The following is an 18,924-nucleotide window of genomic DNA, read 5'->3' on the forward strand; positions in this document are numbered from 1 at the left end:
GTGAGGGGGGGTGAGGGGGGTTTTGACCATCTTTCCACTCCAGGAATTTAGATTACAATCTGGGTGTAGGGAAAACTACACTATACAATATTGATAATGAGAGGGGGCATAATAAAATGGCATGTGATGTCACAGGATCAATGATTTATAGCTTTGAAGAAACAGGCTTGGCCAAGGTCGTAAAATAGATGAGGAAGCAAATGTTAGAGGAGGGAGTAAAACACATTCTCTGACTCACAAGACTTTCTGGAGAAAGTGGCATTTAATTTGAACCCCAAAGTCAAAGGTATTTTTTATTCCATTATTTTTACTCGTCAAAGAAAGCCATGGGACTGGATTTTTAATCGTTTTTGCAACCTTACACTTTCTCATCTCTGATGCCTTTTCAGAGGTCCAGAGATGCCACGTTTCTACTGCACTCATACAAGTTTCCTGTTCCTTAGAAGCCAGGCTTTCAGGATGACGTGTCGTTATTGCATAAGGTCAGCGATAGTGCAAAAGGGCCCCTACGTTAAGGCTCAATGACCATCTTGATTGGGTTCCCCCAGCAGGTTTCGTTCCCCAGAATGAAAGACAGTTTAACTCCACTTGGCTCCAAGCAAATACCACCTGGGCACCTGCGCTCCAACTCATCACCCCGCGCCTGACGGGAAGGGGCGGGGCGACTACAGCGGAGTGGCGGTACCGCTGCCCAATGGACTACTGGAAGCTGGGTTAAGGCGCCTCGGGACGTGATTGAGAGACACCAACCAGGGCTGAGAGGGCGGAGCGTGAGGCCGGAGGGCAGAGGCTTTCGCCAGCTGTGTCACAATCTAGCCCGCGGAGCCTGGGACTCGTCTGCCACCTGTGTCGCTCCGCTGCTGCCACCAAGAGAGGGTTGCGCGAGAATGAGCTTTGAAGGGGTGCAGGCTGGCTCGGACTGCGGGAGGGGAGCAGAACTAGAACCTTGAAACTGCGGCGCGCTCTTTCCGGACTCGCTGTGCTGAATGGCGAGAGCGCGGAGCGCCAAGAGCCGGGTGTCCTAGCGGCCGGGGAGCTGCTGTAGCTGGTGATACGAAAGGGGAGAATGGGCCGCGTAGGGGAGGCGAGGGGCCGCTGAGGACCGCTGCGGATCCACTGCCTTCGGGCCTCGGAACGGTCCCAGCCCCCACCTCCCGCCGAGCCAGGGATGAGTTAGCCCGGGGGACTACGGGGGGCTTGGCTGCTGCTACGGGCGGGGACGACGGCGGTCCAGCGCGCCTGCCGAGGCTCCGCGCAGGCGGACGCCCCTAGCTTGCCCGCTTCCTCCTCCCCGCCCCGCAGCCCCGGAGACCATGAGGTTCCGCATCTACAAGCGGAAGGTTCTGATTCTGACGCTGGTGGTGGCCGCATGCGGCTTCGTCTTCTGGAACAGCAACGGGCGGCAACGGAAGAATGAGGCCTTCGCCGGCTCAGTGCCCGCCCCGGTGCGTGCTGTAGGCCCCGGCGACCTCCGCAGGTTTCCCAATGGCTCAGCTGCCCCGCCGCCCGAGGTGGACAACATGACGCTGGTGTACCGGTCGCTAGTGTATCAGGTGAACTTTGACCAGACGCTGAAGAACGCGCTGGCGGCGGCAGCAGTTGGAGCCGGTGGCGAAAAGGCTGGTGGCGGTGGCGGCGGCGGCGGCGGCGGAGGAGGAGGAGGAGCAGGCGGCGGAGGCGGAGGCCCTGCGCAGTTGGAGCTGGAGCTCGTCCTGGTGGTCCAGGTGCACAACCGGCCCGACTACCTCAAGCTGCTGCTGGACTCGCTTCGTAAGGTCCAGGGCATCGGTAACCTCTTAGTCATCTTTAGCCACGATTTTTGGTCGGCCGAGATCAATCAGCTGATCGCTGGGGTGGATTTCTGCCCCGTGCTGCAGGTCTTCTTTCCCTTCAGCATCCAGCTGTACCCCAATGAGTTTCCTGGCAACGACCCCAAAGATTGTCCTCGAGATTTGCAGAAGAAAGCAGCTTTGAAAATGGGCTGCATTAACGCGGAATATCCGGATTCCTTCGGCCATTACCGAGAGGCCAAGTTTTCCCAGACCAAGCACCACTGGTGGTGGAAGCTGCATTTCGCCTGGGAGAGGGTCAAGATTCTCCGGAACTATGCTGGTCTAATGGTTTTTCTGGAGGAGGATCACTACCTAGCTCCAGACTTTTTTCACGTGCTCAAAAAAATGTGGAAATTGAAACTGCAGGAGTGCCCCGACTGTGATGTTCTCTCCCTGGGGTCCTATGCGGTCAGTCGCAGTTTTTTTGGCAAAGCAGACAAGGTAGAAGTGAAAACTTGGAAATCCACAGAGCACAATATGGGCCTAGCGTTGACTCGAGATACTTATCAGAAACTGATTGAGTGCACAGACACTTTCTGTACTTATGATGATTATAACTGGGACTGGACTCTTCAGTATTTGACTACAACTTGTCTTAAAAATTTCTGGAAAGTCATGGTTCCTGAAGTTCCTAGGATTTATCATGCTGGAGACTGTGGTATGCACCACAAGGATCCCTGTAGACCATCCACCCAGAGTGCCCAAATCGAATTGCTCTTAAACAAAAACAAACAGTATCTGTTTCCTAAAACTTTAAGTATCAGTAAAAAGTACTCTATGGTTCCTCTCCTCCCACATGGGAAAAATGGGGGGTGGGGAGATATTCGGGACCACGAGCTCTGTAAAAGTTATAGAAGACTGCAGTGAAAACTGCACAAATAAAAATGACAATTTTTAAATTTGGATCTTATGGGTCTAAAGGTCAAAAAATGTATAAAATGATTTAGGAACTGGTTTCTGCTTTAATACAAATAAACATTCTTGTCAAAAGTGTAAAAAAATAGTAATCTTTTTTAATCAAATCTTTTCAATTTTAAGCTGGAACAGATTCTATTTTGGGGTAATAATCCAAAGTTCAAAATCCCAACTGCAAAAGGTAATCTCAATTGGATATTGGAAGGGCTAAGGAATAGAAAAAATTAAAATTCATCTATTACAAATTTTTAATCTGGATCTTTGCATACTTTTCCACTTTGAAAACTTCTTTAAGCTCTGATATTATTTTGAAAAAAGTAAAATTACTGGGCATTGATTCACTGACTTTATAGCTGAAACAGTTTATTACATTGTCAAAACAAGTTAATTTTCAGAATAGCAATATCTGATGTTGTGTTAAGATTTGCCTGCGTATAACATCCTTTTTTTTGGTGTGTCTGATATGGAAAGCTTAAATATTGCTTCTACTTTTAATGTAGAAAAGCCTTGTTTTTCTTTTAGCATTGGCAAAATTAAAATCCATATTTACACAATCCTTAATCATTTTTGTAGATCAATTTTATTATAACCTCAATGCCAAAATTTAGTTGATAAAGATGTTTTGAAAAATATTTGTATTTTTGAAATCTGATGTTAATTCTTTAGAAGACCTAAGAGTTCTGGACTTGGAATCAGAAGACCTGGATGTGAGTGGTCTTGCCACGTAAGCTGAGTAACTTCTCTGAGCCTCAATTTCCTCATCTGTAAAATGAGGAAAAGTATACTATTACCTACCTCATAGGATGGTTTGCATATCAAATGAGCATGTGCATGTTGAGTTTGTACTGTTAGCTACTCAAACTGAAAACATTTAATTTAGCTTTTGAAATACCTAACCATAAAAAAGTGAACAATAAATTTAATGTAAATGAAGCCTAAATTTGCTCTCAAAATCATAAATGAGACAAAGTATTGACTTTAAATTAAACATTTACTCCAGTCAGGCTGCCAAGTTTTTTAAATTGGAATTAAATTTTTTCAAATTACAGAGAAGAGGCTAGGAAACAGAATACTTAAAATCAATATTTTATATTAAGTAGTTTGTAAAAAGTTTCAATTTTATACAATTACAATTGATTTTGAAAAATAACATTCGTTACAAAGAGATAATACTAGCAAATCCTTCCAAACAAAATAAATTACATGCATTTTAAAGTCTTAAAATTCCATCCGGCTGAGGAGAAACTTCATGAGGTATTTTTTCCATCATCCCATACCTCATTACCCCCTAGAGATCCCACCAGCTTTGGTTTGCCATCTCCTGCAAGTCCTGCCTAGAATTCTTAACTCTAAAAAGCTTTGAATAGTTCAGATCAATTTTATGGATAGGCTAATACTTTTCAACTATTCCAGGAGTCGGCCACTATGTGCAGTCCAAAAAGTAGACCGATTTCTGGATTTGGGGTTGGCTAGCAAATACTTTCTAGCTTCTCTTTTACGCTGTTCTATTAATTATTATTAAGGCAGGGCCCTTGCTTCCTCTGAGACTCATGTAAATTATTGTTCATCCAAAGTTTTACTTCCCCTTTTGACCCACAAGACCATATTGCAAGTGATTAGATGCTTTTATCTTTCCATTTCTACCCTTGTTTTTCTTATTCTAGGAGGCATGAAAAATTTACTTTATTAGGAAAATGCAAACTGAATTTTGTACAATCTCTAAAGCTATGTAAATTTGTTCTCTGGGATAGGATATTAAAGAAAATTTTCCTATCTGATTTTAAAGATTTTTCCTGTCAAAATAGTTACTATTATAGGAAACCAAAAGTCACGTTTTAATACCTCAGTAATAAATCTTAAACTGGTGAATTCTTGAAATAATTAGGAAAACAGTATCTCTGACATCTAATTATGTATATGGTAAGGCAAAGAAATATTTTCAGAGGTGAAGTAAAATACTAAATACTATTTTGCTCTAGAAATACTGTATCTTAATTGTTTAGTGTTTTAGTGATTGTCAAAAGGGTTCTTTTCTAAGACTAGGACAGGAATTTCTTTAATACAATGCAAGTCTAAGATAATTAGATAAAAGCTGGTTTTCTGTCCTATGTATTTGCTACCTACTCTCTTGAGAACTCTTTCACAAATAAACTAACATTCCAATTTTATGAATATTTTGAGAGAAAATAATGGTCAATGAAAGGTTCAATAAAAGGAAAAAATAATACAGTGCTGTTAAACTTTGTTTTTAAATTTTAAAGTATATAACATTAAAAAAAAACTTAAGGGGAATTGGTAAAGCCATTTCCTTAATATTTATCAGATTTTTAAATATTACCTGAAAAATTTAAAAGACATAAGGTAGCTATAAGTTTGAACTGCTTGGCTATATAAAATTTTTTTTAATCATCTCTGAAAAGTATTTATTTCAGCCAGACTCTGAATTTGATGCTTTCCTAAGTTAACTACTTCAGATCTAAGGATTTTATAGTACCTTGAATCTGGTAAGTTAAAATCCCCAAATTAATCCAAATCATATAACAAAGAATTTTGAAAAGTAAATGCACAATTAGTCGTATGTTCTTTAATAATCTGTACACTTCCATCCTTCATATTGGTCTCTTTGATACTTTGAAGTATGTGATCTTCATCCAGTTCTTTCTTTTCCATCAATGATGGTCTTACATTTTGTTTCTCATTATTTGAATAAACAGCAATTTTTTCTTCTGTGAAAACGGGTTTGGATACTGAGTCAGATTGTTGACATTTTCTAGTAACCTCTGTAGAAGTACCAGGAAGTTCATGTGGCAAGCAGGGGCCTGACCCACAACTGCTCTTTTCTAGTGCTTTATCTGCTGTATAAGAATCAGAAGGTTCGGTGTTTTCTTTTGTATGTCCTTTTTCAACATCCACTGTATTATTACTATTTTTTGTATTTGTTTGAAGCATATTTTCTTTTTCAGTCAGATGCCTTCTTATATTAATTCTTTGTTCCTTTTCATTAAGCTGATTTTGACCATCTTCTTGTGACTGTTAAGAGAAAGAAATGAATTGCTTTTTGAAGCAAAAACAACTAAATTGTAGGGCTTTCTTAAAATGATTAAATATTAAAACATAAATCATTTCTAAAAGACTATACTGGTTACTATGTATTCGTTGTGTCAAAGAATCATAAGACTTAAGAGTTGGATTGGAAATAAGTTTTTTCTCTAATCTTTTTTTTTTATTTGGAAAATTATATTTAATTTAGAATATTTTTCCATGGTTACACAATTCATATTCTTTCCCTCTCCTCTCCTCTCCCCTCCCCCTTCCAATGAGCAATTTAACTGGGTTTTTACATGTATCATTGATCAAGATTTCCATATTATTAATATTTGCACTAGGATGATCATTTTAGTCTACATCCCCAGGCATGGCACCCTCAACCCATGTGATCAAGCAGTTGTTTTTCTTCTGTGTTTCTACACCCACAGTGTTTCCTCTGGATGTGGATAGCATTCTTTCTCATAAGTCCCTCAGAAATGTCTTTGCATTGCCACTAATGGAGAAGTCCATTGCACTTGATTGTACCACAGTGTATCAGTCTCTGTGTACAATGTTCTCCTGGTTCTTCTCCTCTCACTCTGCATCAATTCCTGGAGGTCATTCCAGTTCACATGGAATTACTCCATGAACTGAGTCTTTTTTTTTTATATTTTTTTATTTTTTTTATTTGGTCATTTTTCCTCTAATAATTCTGTTAAGCTGTATGATCTGTCTTCACTATGTAGAAAACCACAACCCATCCATTGCCATAAGTCCTTCTAGCTGATTTTGTCTATGTCCTATCATAAACTTGCAGGATGGGAGTGTTTAAAAGTCCTTGGAGCTTTTTGGGAATTCTCTTGATAATATAATATCAAAGGAAGCACAAAGACAATTTTAATACAACTGCAGCAAGGTTTGAGGACTGGCCCAGGCAATGAAAGGCTCCAGCTTCAGCAGCCATCCTTGGCTTTTCTCTCTTCTAGGTTCCCAGTCAACTATCTCCTTTCCCAGATCTCCAGGCTCTCCAGATGTTTTATATTTCATTGCTGCTTTGCTCCTTAATCCCATTTTTTTCCCTTCTTGACTATAAGTCACTTCAACATTTAAAGAGGTTAACATCACTAAGAAATTAAGGTAAATCAAAGAAAACAAGAAAAATACAAGAAAGCCTACAATGTAAGATGGATGAAGTTATAAGCTCAATGAACTTAATAAAATATACATTTCTGAAAGGGTTTGGTTTCTAAATAAAGATATACAGAATTCTAGCATGAGATAGATTTTGGTCAAAACCATTTCAAGTGGAATCTTGAGATTTTTCCCAGGACCTGCTGCCCAGATTAATAATGTTGTACCCTTTGACTACCCTTAGCTTTTATGAGTTATTGTTTTTGTTTGTAGAAATGGATGAAACAAACTTTAGAGGCACTTTTCTGCCTAGTGTCCAGAAGTTTCTTCCTGTGTGATGGAAATTATTTAGGGGACTTTGATCTTGAGTACAATCTAGTCCTGGCATCCACTGGCTTCAGCATCACTCTGAGCATCAACATGCAGCCTTACCACAGAAGGAGGAGCTAGTGGGGTTTAAAAGGCAAGCTCAGGGAAAGAGTATTTACTTCCACTCCTGAACCCACTGATTCCCTGGGCAGGCAGCAGCAAAGCATGGAAGAGACCATGCTAGACTAAAATCTGGGACCTGATTTTACTTTAAATTAGTAAGACTGAGCTCTATCTGCCTTGTTCTCTTCTCTCTCTATTTTTTTAAACCCTTACCTTCCACCTTGGAGTCAATATTGTGTATTGGCTCCAAGGCAGAAGAGTGGTAAGGACTAGGCAACGGGGGGTCAAGTGACTTGCCCAGGGTCACACAGCTAGAAAGCATCTGGGAACAGATTTGAACCCAGGACCTCCCATCTCTTGGCCTGGCTCCCAATCCACTGAGCTACCCAGCTGCCCCCGCCTCTCTTTTTATTAATAAATGTGTATAAATCTGGTGCTGAGCCTCCAGACTGCCTTTTATTAGTTGCATTCCTCTAGGAATCGATGAATTTCCATCATTATTCTTGGAAATGCCTATGGACTCTGGCCTCCAGGAGGCCATTTCCTTTTGGCCATGCTTACCTATTTCCACTGGTGGATATGTGCCTTATGGGCAAATATTCTTTTTCTAAAGTCTATTGTATCAAAATAAAAAGATACCAACAGGTCATGTTACCTTTTGTGCTGCCCATTGTTTCTGAGGAATATTTCCTGCTCTCAGCTGATTTGCAGAAATGGCAGATGTGTCCTGAGGTCTCAAAATGGATATACTGTATCTTGAGCTCAGATGAATGAATGATAAAGCTAGTTTAAGTTACTAGCTTTTGTCTACTTCAACTAGTTCTCTTTAATAACATCTATTTTTTGGAACCTTTATTACCATATGCATAATTTTGGAGCATCAAAAAATACATTAAAAAACAACAACCAAAACATTAATTCTATTTTTCTGTGATCAGAGGCCAAAACAACAAACCTAAAGTTTCATTCAGAATTCTTAAGACAGGTGCTAAATAATTATCAAATGCTTTGAATTAAATGTCTAATACTAAAAATGAAAACAAAAATGGCAAAATATAACGGATATTTAAATGACTACTTTGTTGGGTTTTTTAAACCCTTACACCTTCTGTCTTAGAACGAATTATCAATTTTAAGGCAAAAGAGTGGTATGGGCTAGGCAACTAGAGTTAAGTGATTTGCTCAGGGTCACACTGCTAGGAAGTTTCAAATCAAGATTTGAACTCAGGACCCCCTCATTGGGTCTCCTAGCTGACCCTAAGTGATTACTTTGATTTCATAATGTACAACCTACTGTGATACTATTAACCACCCTTTTTGTGACGAGTGGCCAGTTGTTTACTTTATATGTATAAGGCATTTTGTTGTTGTGAACCTATATTAGAGGAGGATTCTAATAAATTATTTTAATCTAGTCATAGGTGTTTATTGACCATGGAAGTGTCCCTCATCTCAGTCTTGCTGACAAGTTGGAAACAAGAAGCAGAGATCTGCAAGGGATGGGAAGGAAAGGAAAGTCTAAGCAAAGGGAGAACCCACTTTGGGAACAATATAGGGGCAGAAGGTCAGGGAAGCTAGAATTCTAAAGGCAACATTTCTTCCTCTTAGATCACAAGTTCACTGGAGAAGAGGAGGAACATCAGATGTTAGTTAAGAGCAACAACTTGGAAGAAAACACTTTTCTGTTAAGATGGAGGTATTATCAGACTAATGAATTTATTTACTTCAGGCAAAACATTCAGGAGAAAAATTCTAGGTCAATTTAAGAGAAACTTTCCAGAACCTGGGGTCTCTAGTACAAGAAAGCCTAAAGCCCAGAGAAATAATTTCTGGAGGATAATCAGGAAGGCTCTTTGTCATTCTGACAACAAGGGAAAAGGGAGAGCTTCCATGGTTGAGAGAGGTACCTGAAAAGTTTGTAGGTTGGAATCTCAGAAAAGGACTCACTGGGGAAGCAGAAAAGCAAGGAAATAAATCTGAGTGGGGATGCAAATTTTGGAAGGGCTAATACTAGAATATAAAAGAAACATCTTGTCTAAACTTTGTACCTCTTCTAGGACCTATATAGAGTAGGCATGTTGATTATATTTTATTAGCATATATGGCCATTCTGGCTGAAACCTAAAGCTTTGATTTGATAAAAAGTGCAGATAGTACTAACTCTAACAGCAAAATTTAGTAAAGGGTTTTGTTTTTTTTGGGAAAATTTTATTTAGTCAATTTAGAACATTATTCCTTGGTTACCAGAATCATATTTCTTTCCCTCCCTCCCCTCCTCCCACTCCTTCCTGTAGCTGACATGCAATTACACTGTCTAGTAAAGGGCTTAATCAGATAAGAAAAGGAAGCTAAGAACACTTAAATCTCTTTAAAGCTTAATTATCTTTGTTTTGGACATGAAAACCCATCAAACTAAGTATTAAGATCTGTGTGTATTTTAATTAATTTGTTTATTATTTAAAACATATCACTTTCTCCCCTGGCTTCCTGAATTTGTAATCAGGTAGCCTCGGTTTCATGACCTGTCTCTCATGCTCAATGGATGGGGAGACCAAAGGAAATCTGTTAAATTCTCCTAGATTCCGTTTTCCTCAATTGCAAATGGAGATAATTAATCTGAAGAAATGAGACAATGTATGTAAAATTCTTTGGGAACTGACCTAAGTGTAAATTATAATTTGTGGATTATCATAAGGAACTTGTTTGTTACTTATTTCTTAACATTTGGAGTCAACATGGTTTATAGTGTTATGAGAAACTGGATGACCCAGGAGCCTAAATTCTAGGTCAGATTCTAGTTTCAAATGTATACCAGTGTCAAATTCTATAGAAAGGCTTAAGTTGTATGAATTTTAGGAATATTTTCCACTTCAAGATCAGCAATCTTGTGCTCAAAGGAATAATAAACTGGAGGAATTCCATGTGAACTGGAAAGACCTCCAGGAATTGATGCAGAGTGAGAGGAGCAGAACCAGGAAAACATTGTACACAGAGACTGATACACTGTGGTATAATCTAATGTAATGGATTTCTCCATTAGTGGCAATGCAGTGATCATGAACAACCCGGAGAGATCTACGAGAAAGAATACTATCCACATTCAAAGGAAAAACTGTGGAAGCAGAAACACCGAAGAAAAACAACTGCTTGATTACATGGGTTGAGTGGGATATGATTGGGGATGTAGACTGAATGAACATCCTAGTGCAAATATTAATAATATGGAAATAGGTATTGCTAATTGACACAAGTAAAACCCAGTGGAATTGTGCATCAGCTACAGGAAGGGTGGGTGGAGGGGAGGGAGGGAAAGAATATGATTCTTGTAACCAAGGAATAATGTTCTAAATTGACTAAAAAAAAATTAAAAAAAAGATCAGCAATCAATCAATAAGCATTTATTAAGCAACTATTGTGTTTTAGGTGTACTATGATAAAATTCCTAATAAAAGTAATATTGGTAAATATTAAAAGAACCTAAGAATTATAGAGCTTAGTAGTACATAATGGTTCTAGAATTACAAGATATAGTCAAGGACTACTTTTTTTAATTAGTGAAATTTAAGTGTGATTTTCATGTGTTTAGTTGTTATACTGAATACATTAAAAGACACCTTTGAGCAAGGGTGGGATCATTAGACTTTAAATATTTCACAAATCTCTACTAAGTTCACCACAAATTTTTACCTTTAACTGAATCTGGGTCTTCTTATCACTAACTTCAAGTACTTCAATTAATGGTTGGGTTTTAGGAGTTGACTTTTTGAAATTCAAGACACCTTGAAGAAATTCATCAACATTTTCCTCACTGACAAAAAACCTTTCCTATAAAAAAAAAGGAAAAGTGATGTTGTGTTAAAATGTCCCTTTAGTGTTACATATGAATCATCTAATTTAACTTGTTTGCCTTAGGTTCCTCATTTGTAAATGAGAATAACAGCACTTCCCTCCCAATTATTGGAGGATAAAATGAAATAAATTTGCAAACCTTAAAGCATTACCTAAAATGTCCCTTGAAACACCTGCACCTAAAAGCTCACAAAGAGACAAATTGAAGGTTGGGAGTTGAGGGCAACTTTTTAAAATGTATAGTATAAAAAATAAATATCTTTGTTATCTTTTTGTTCTTACATCACATAAAATTCCCAATATGTCTTTCTCCTTCCCCTTCCCAGAAAGTCATCCCTTATAACAAATAATTAAAAAAAAAAAAGAGGAGAGGAAAGAATAGTTCAGGCGAGGCTGTATATTGGTTAGTTTAACTGAACCACTCCCCTACTTGCCCTTTCTCTTTTGTTCTTTGTTGGGTTCTGGGTAGAGGACAGGGAAAGAATTTATTTGGAAATGTAGGTGGTGTCACCCCATGACCCTCCACCCTAAAAAAAACAAAACAAAATAGAACAAAAGAGATTAAAAAATGCACACACAAAAGAAATGTACCCATGCAATATACCGTCTCTAATTTTATATTACACTTCTTCCTGCAGTTTCATTTCCAGTCAAACCAACTTATTTCAGTCTCTCCCTGCCTCTCCTCTATCTCTTCACTTATCCCTTTTTTGAATATTTAGTTTCCCTCAAAGTGAAGCTATCCTGCTTTTACTGAAACCTCTAATTGCTGGTGTCCTTTCACTCTCAATGACTTTTTATACATAGGAAATCTGAAAAGCTATTAAAGCTTAAATCCAAATTAGGACTTTTGGGATACTATGTTATCTGTTGTGAAGATTGGATTTAGCTATCTCCTGATTGTAACAATGAAGATCCTTAGTCTAACAAAATCAGGAATGGATTGTAAACTTTAAGATTATCCCACCCTACTTAGTCTAACAAAATCTGGAATGTCTACATCCATACTTAAAGATTAAGTACTTAGGAGGTTAGCCTTTGATAGACATATGATAGGAATGACAAATCAGAAACAGCTGACAGACAGCTTAAGCTACCATTGGTACAGATGAGACGCAGGAAAGTGATGTAAAACCATCTATATATTTTGTGTCACTTCCTCTCTTTGGCCTCTTTCCCCAGAGAGGTGGCTCTGGCTGGTCACTTCCTGTGAGCAGGCCTGGGCACCAGTTCGAGCCTGGAGGAGCTCCCTCAGACAGCTTCCTTGAAAAGGTCATGTGGTGAGTGATAAGACTGAACTCCCTTTTCCCTTGGCTCTCAGGGGAGGCCCCCTTGGCCAAGGCCTTGAACTCCTGCCTGGCTCAGAGCAGTTTAAATTAACTCTTTTCCTCTCTCCCCCTTCTCCTTAATTTCTTTCCTCTATATTAATTAAAATCACCATAAATTTCCAGTTGACTTGAGTATTTTATTTGGGATATCCCCATGTGACCTAAAATTAATTTAGTTTAGGTTACAACCCTAAAATTATCTTTACACTGTTACTGGATTTCTCCCTCTTCCTCCTTACCCTATCCCTACTCACTCTACTCCAGTAGAATATTGAGCACCTTAAATATATAATAATTTAAGTAAATATGAGTATTTTAAAGATGAGATATTTTGCTTTTTGTTTTTGTCTAGGACAGTGCTCTTTAAAAAATTTTCAATTATTATCTGACATATTCATTGACATTCATATTCTTCCACTCTTTCCACCCCACTCCCTAAGGTGGTAAATAGTCTGGTACAGAGTATACTAGTGCTGTCAAGCAATACATATTTTCATATTTCTCATACCCTGAAAGAAGACACGTAACACATACATAATAAAAACCCATGAAGGAAATAAAGTGAAAAATGGCATGCTTTCATCTCCAATTGGACTCAAACAGTTCCTTCTTTGGCTGTGGAAAAAAACTTCATCATGAGTTCTTTTTGGATATCTTTGTCTTTCTGATAATAATTTAGTCCTTCACAGTTGATCATTGTACAATATTTCTATTACTGTATACAGCATTCTGGTTCTGTTCACTTCACTTTGCATCAGTTGATATAAGTCTTTCCAGGTTTTTCTGAACTCTTCCTGATCATCAGTCTTTATGGCATAATAGTATTCCATTACAACCATATATCACAACTTATTTATTATTCACTCCCCAATTGACAGATATCCCCTTAAATTCCAAATCTATGCTACTACAAAAAGCTGCTAAAAATATTTTTGTAGGCTCTTTAATAAATATTTGATCAACTGAAATGGACATGTTTGGTTTTTGTAAAAGCAGGTTTCTGCCCTATTGGGCAATTAGAGAATCATAAAGGCCTGCCAAGACAATGAGTTAATACTTTTAACATGACATAGCAGGCCCACAATAAGCTAGAGAAGGACATTTACCTTGAAGTGATATAGGGAATGAGATTGCCAAGGGGAAAAGTATGAGGAGAGAAGAGGGCTCAGGGTAGCTTTTAGGAAATGCCTATGGTAAGGGATTGAGAAGAGTATAAGAAGTCAGCAAAGAATAAATGGTTGGAAAGGTAGCAGAACTAATAATAAACATTTCTAAAGTACCTATGATATGGCCCTTCAAGAAGGACAGTCCCTGCTCTCTAGGAGCTTCCAATCTTAATGAGGGAAAACAACACAAAAGAAAGTGTGAAAAAAGTAGGGGGGGGGGGGAATAGGAAGATAGCCAGCGAGTGTACCCAAGTGGGAAATGAAATGTCTAACCTGTCCCTTCCCTGCTTTCTTAAATAGAAGTTAAAAAATCGTTCCTCCACTATCATCAGTCAGAAGGGCCTATGAGGGCTCAAGTCTCTTTTCATTCTAATCCATCCCCATAACTTCCAAAGGGATTTTTCTAAAGCCTCAGTCCAACTATATCACTTCCCTAATTCAATAAACTCCAACAGCTCTTTATCATAGCCAGATTCAACTATAAAATCTTCTGTTTGGCAGTTGAAGATCTTCAAAATAGGACCTCTTCCTACTTTTCCATATACCTTAGAACTCTTCATGTACTTTATGATTAAGTTGCATTTGCCTAATTGCTATTCCTTAATCAGAACACTCCATTCTGTCTTTTTTTTTTAAACCCTCACCTTCCACCTTGGAGTCAATACTGTGTATTGGCTCCAATTGCAGAAGAGTGGTAAGGGCTAGGCAATGGGGGTCAAGTGACTTGCCCAGGGTCACACAGCTGGGAAGTGTCTGAGGTCAAATTTGAACCCAGGACCTCCCATCTCTAGGCCTGGCTCTCAATCCATTGAGCTACCCAGCTGCCCCCACTCCAATCGGTCTTTGTACTATCCATTCCCCATGTCTAGAATGATCATTTTCCTTACCTCTGACTCTACATCATTACAAATATTTCAGAATGAAAAAAATGCACTTATGGAACAACAAAGAAAGCAAAGTAGTTTTTAAAAATGAATTTTAAAAGTTATCAAGTAGGAGGAGTAGGAGCCAATACACAGTATTGACTCCAAGACAGAAGGTAAGGGTTAAAAAAAAAGTTATCAAGTAGGAAAGATAACTCTTACCTGCAAACAGTCCTTGCTCAAACCGAAATACCACTTTTTCCAGTGCCCAAGGCTCTCTGGAGATTTGGTCAATTCTATTACTGCATTGAATGAAGAAACATTAATTTTCGGTTCTTTGATGTTCAACTTATTTTCAGGAGCAAACTGCAAAATGAATGAATAAGAAACAAAATCTTGTGTGGAAAAACAAAGTTGGTATTGATGGGGATTCAAATTGCTCTGAAGGCTTTGTGGCTGGATTTGAGGCACTTGGATTATCAGAGTGAGAGATTCTTCATTTTCATTACATTGCAAAGGAGGGCACAAGGGGTTCCCTCCATTACTCTCTGAACCGATCACTGTTTCTCTAGGTTGAACTTCACTAGCATTCTCTGGAAGACTTTGTTTTCCAATCGTTGTTTTCTCTTTGGGTTCTTCTGGTGAGCCTGTATTCCCCGGAAAGCTCAGTGTCCCAGAGGGTGGCACCTTATTACTTTGTTCTTCTCCTCCACTGCCATTTGGTAGACTTGCTTTACTAGTAAGTGGCTGCCCTGAAGTACCTGTTGTACCAGCATTCCCTGTTAAGTTTAATGGCCTAGAGGGTGGTACTTCAATTCCACCCCCAGGTAAGGCCATGGTCCTGGAAGGAAGTTCCTGTCCAACAGGACAGAGAGGTAGATTTGCTTTAATAAGTGACTGCCCCAAAATATCTGGTGGAGTGGCTACCATCTCAGTAGTTAGGTTCTGCATGGCACCCTTTTGAGAACCTCTTATTTCTTCACTAGCCAAAGCACAGGAATTCTCAAGCCGAGACTGGAAAGAAATGGGGGTATCTGATGGGATCTCTTGGCTCAAATCTTTAAATATCCTCGCATCCCTTAAGAGCTCATTAGATTGACTTCCTAACTTTTCAGAAGCGTAAACACTCGGGGAAGCTTCAGTTTCGGGGATGCCTTTTAATGCTAAAGGCTCCACCAACTCCTCCTCCCCTTCCGGTTTGGGAAGTCCGTTTTCCGAGACAGAGACCTCCTCCTTTTCCTCCGCCTCTTTTTTCTCCTCCTCCCCCATTTTCACCTCTTCTTTATTGGCCTCCTTTTTTTCCTCCTCCTTTTCTTCCGCCCCCTTTTTCTCCTCTTTGTCTGCCTCCCCCTCCTGCTGCAGGTCCAGGTGACCTATGCTGTGCTTTGGTGGCACCACCGGCAAAGTAACAATCAGCCGCCGTTTGGCCTTGTTGAACTGAGCGTTCCCTCGGCTCTCGTCTACCGGGTAAGGGAGCGGGAGGCGGAGGCTGTAGTCAGGTTTGCGGGAATCAAGAGACAGCTGCTTCTCGGTCACCTCCAAGACAGCATGTTCGGTGGAGCGCAGCAGAGGCAGTTCAATAGTGACCACTAGCTCTTGGGGTACCGTGCTCGGGCAGGAGTCCCGGGAGCATCGATAGTCCTGGAGGTCCACGTGGTGCCGTTGCACTACGCTGTGACGCGGCGTGGTGGGGGCCGGGTCTGAAGATTCTTCCCGGAGAGGAGGCGTGGAACCCAGAGGCTGCGGGGCGGGAGGCCTCTTCTCCACCTCTGGATAAGGGTAGGGATAGGGGAAGGCGGGCAGTGGACTGTCCCCTGACTCCTCCCCTTCGGTCGCTGGCTGGGCGCCCCGGGGAAGTGGCTTCCGCAGTACCGCTGCCTCTGGGGTGCCTTTATACTTGATCTTCAAGGTCTTGGCATTGCGCCGATCCAACTTCACGCCGAACTGCTTCTCCACCGCCTCCAGGGCCGTAGAATTGATCATGATCCGGAACCGCTCCTGCTGTTTGCCAAGGGACAGGGTGTCCGGGTGGAAGATGACGTCGTAGACTTTGTAGTGGGCGCCTTGGCGACCCAGATATTCGCGGCCCGGGGCCAGGCTGTATGGCAGGGACCAAATCTGCCCAGGCGAGGAACCCTGCGGGCCCCCAGTGCCTGGCTTGCTGCTGGGCCGGCCTAGCAGTAGGTTGCTGCAGATGTTGACGAAGCAGCGCTGGGCCCCGTTGAGGCTAGTGCGCAGCACATGGCCCGGCTCCGGGTGAACAAACTGCACCTCTATGCCGCGCTCCCGCTCCAGCGCCGTGATCTCTTCCTCGTAGCGCTGCCGGTTCTCTGGGTCTGATAACTCCGCCGCATACTCGCCGAAGAGTCTCCGGAACTCCGGATCCTGGAAGGCATTAGTGAGCTTCGTCACCTCCTCCGCACTCAGGTCCAGGTCCTGAAGCAGCGAAGAGGGGTTCTCCGAGGCCATGTTCTTCTTAGTTGGAGGGAGAGGAAACTCCTCTTGCCCGTAGGCCCGGGCCCCAGCTCGCTGGACCCTGTCCGACTGGAGAGGAGTGGCTGGCTGATGTTATCCAGAGAGACCGCCGGTTGGTAACCACTGAGGGAGGGGGAAGGGGTAGCGGGCGCTTGGCGGTTGCCATGGGGATGAGTGACAGCCGTACAAAACACTAGGGGGCGTAGAGAGAGCTGGCTAATAGGAGCTCGAGCAGTAGAGAAATCTTCAGCTCCCAGCTCTTACCGGTGTCTCTGGCCACCATTTATTATTTTTAATTTTAAAAATACGTGGGTTGGTAGGAAAATGGTAGAGAGAAACCATAACCTCCCGGCTCTACCAAAGTCTTCGCCAAAACACATTTATTTTTTAATAATTAAAATTTTGTGTAGAAAACTCAGCCAGCCGTAGTTACTTAACCATCAACCATTGGGCAATAAAATTTGAGTTTTGAGGGGTTTTTTCTTGTTTGACTTTTTGGACGTTCTCTAACATCTGCATATCAGTGAATCTGGCTTGTATACATTAATTGCCTACTAAGTGCTAGGCATTGTCCTGGGAGTAACAAGAAAGTTGTGAAGGCACTAGCCTAAAATCTACTGGGATGACATTAAAAACAAAGAACTGGAGAAGCTATGTAGGTAGCAAATAGATAAGAGAGCCAGACATTGGAGGACCTGAGTTCAAATGTGACCTGAAACACTTCCTGGCTTTGTGACCCTGAGCGAGTCACATAACTCGGATGGTCTAGTTCTTACTGATCTTCTTAGGCTAAAATAGAAGTTAAGGTTTTATTTTTAAAAAGCTGAAAAGGGGGAAGAGGAGTGGGAGAGTACCCAGAGGAGATGGCTGCCCTGGATGCCTTTTTTGTTTTTATTAATGGCCCCTTTCTTAGTGTTTGGGAGGAACTTTCAATTTCTCCAATAAGGAGGAAGGGACTGGAGGGATCTGAGACACCAAGAAGTGTAAATTTCAGGGTTGATAACATCTTCACAGGAAGACCAATTTCTGGAGTCAGAAATGAAGTCCAGTTTAGTGAGGTGGGAATTCCTACTATTCCTTTGTTCCTCAGAGATGTCAAAGTAAAATGCAATCTGAATTTTCACTGGAGTTGTAGTGGTATAGAGCCTGTTGTCACTTTGTGACTTTAGAAATGCAGAATTTCTGAGCAGAAAGATCTTGGGTAAAATCTAGTTGACTCTTCCTGGTTTTCTCATTAAAAAAATCTATCCCTCCCCAAATCTTTCCTCTCTGAATTGATCTAATTAAAAAAAAAAGCCTCCTTTTTTTTGTGCCACTTTAGTCCTGGGCAATCTGGGGAGGCTGGAATTGGAAGGGAGGAAAGTAAAAAGAAAAGGAGTAAAAAATGATTAGAGCAAAAATTTTTCCTCCTTCCAAATGTAACAGAAAAGTGTTAGAACTGATCCTGTTATGCATTGGACTTGGGAACAGGCTTGGTAGCTGGGAGAAGTAGGGAGAGGTACAAGATGAGTAGCAGACAGCCCATGTATAAGAAAAGTGAGAAATTTAGAGGTGCTTTCCCCCCCAATGGTGTCTTCTGCATTTGGGGGGGGGGTAGGAAAAATGAAAGGAAATGATTCAGCACATTGAAAACATTAAACATTCATACCTGCTTACCTGGTACATAAAATCATCCTTGTTCTCAAGAAGTTACATTTTCAGGGAGGAATATTGCCAAGTGAACATTCATTGATCAAAATGCAGGGAAGCTACCAAAAGTGATCATCTTTTTAAAAAAAACCTCATTCACTTCCTGTCTTAGAATCAATGCTGTGTATTGGGTTCCAAGGCAGAAGAGTGGTAAAGGCTAGGTAATGGGGGTTAATTAACTTACCCAGTCACACAGGTAGAAAGTATCTGAGGTTAG

General features: G+C 40.8%; 2 protein-coding genes across 4 annotated transcripts; one reads left to right on the plus strand and one right to left on the minus strand.

Moving 5' to 3' along the window:
* Nucleotides 1-248: 248 nt before the first annotated feature.
* Nucleotides 249-2,833, plus strand: MGAT2 (alpha-1,6-mannosyl-glycoprotein 2-beta-N-acetylglucosaminyltransferase). Its single transcript, XM_007473123.3, has one exon. The coding sequence runs from the start codon at nucleotides 1,314-1,316 to the stop codon at nucleotides 2,697-2,699; it is 1,386 nt and encodes a 461-aa protein (XP_007473185.2). The 5' UTR covers nucleotides 249-1,313; the 3' UTR covers nucleotides 2,700-2,833.
* Nucleotides 2,834-3,719: 886 nt separating this feature from the next.
* On the minus strand, nucleotides 3,720-18,387 carry DNAAF2 (dynein axonemal assembly factor 2). Of its 3 annotated transcripts, XM_007473126.3 has the most exons (4): nucleotides 14,766-18,387; nucleotides 11,025-11,162; nucleotides 7,993-8,098; nucleotides 5,606-5,777 (listed from the first exon to the last, which is right to left on the minus strand). In XM_007473126.3, the coding sequence occupies exons 1-4, from the start codon at nucleotides 17,010-17,012 to the stop codon at nucleotides 5,749-5,751; spliced, it is 2,520 nt and encodes an 839-aa protein (XP_007473188.2). In that variant the 5' UTR covers nucleotides 17,013-18,387; the 3' UTR covers nucleotides 5,606-5,748. The 3 variants fall into 3 exon arrangements, with proteins under 3 accessions (XP_007473187.2, XP_007473186.2, XP_007473188.2); XM_007473124.3 differs by lacking the exon at nucleotides 7,993-8,098 and having other exon boundaries at nucleotides 3,818-5,777; XM_007473125.3 differs by lacking the exons at nucleotides 7,993-8,098; nucleotides 11,025-11,162 and having other exon boundaries at nucleotides 3,720-5,777.
* Nucleotides 18,388-18,924: the final 537 nt, after the last annotated feature.

Source organism: Monodelphis domestica, chromosome 1, assembly GCF_027887165.1.
Source record: "Monodelphis domestica isolate mMonDom1 chromosome 1, mMonDom1.pri, whole genome shotgun sequence".
In the NCBI taxonomy this organism is placed as follows: domain Eukaryota; kingdom Metazoa; phylum Chordata; class Mammalia; order Didelphimorphia; family Didelphidae; genus Monodelphis; species Monodelphis domestica.

Excerpts from the sequence above, each read along its gene's own strand:
- MGAT2 (XM_007473123.3), top strand. The coding sequence starts at position 1,314 with ATGAGGTTCCGCATCTACAAGCGGAAGGTTCTGATTCTGACGCTGGTG.
- DNAAF2 (XM_007473124.3), bottom strand. The coding sequence starts at position 17,012 with ATGGCCTCGGAGAACCCCTCTTCGCTGCTTCAGGACCTGGACCTGAGT. Across the intron at positions 11,163-14,765 it reads TGAGCAAGGACTGTTTGCAG|GAAAGGTTTTTTGTCAGTGA; the intron begins GTAAGAGTTATC and ends TTTTTTTTATAG. Across the intron at positions 5,778-11,024 it reads AGACCCAGATTCAGTTAAAG|TCACAAGAAGATGGTCAAAA; the intron begins GTAAAAATTTGT and ends TTCTCTTAACAG.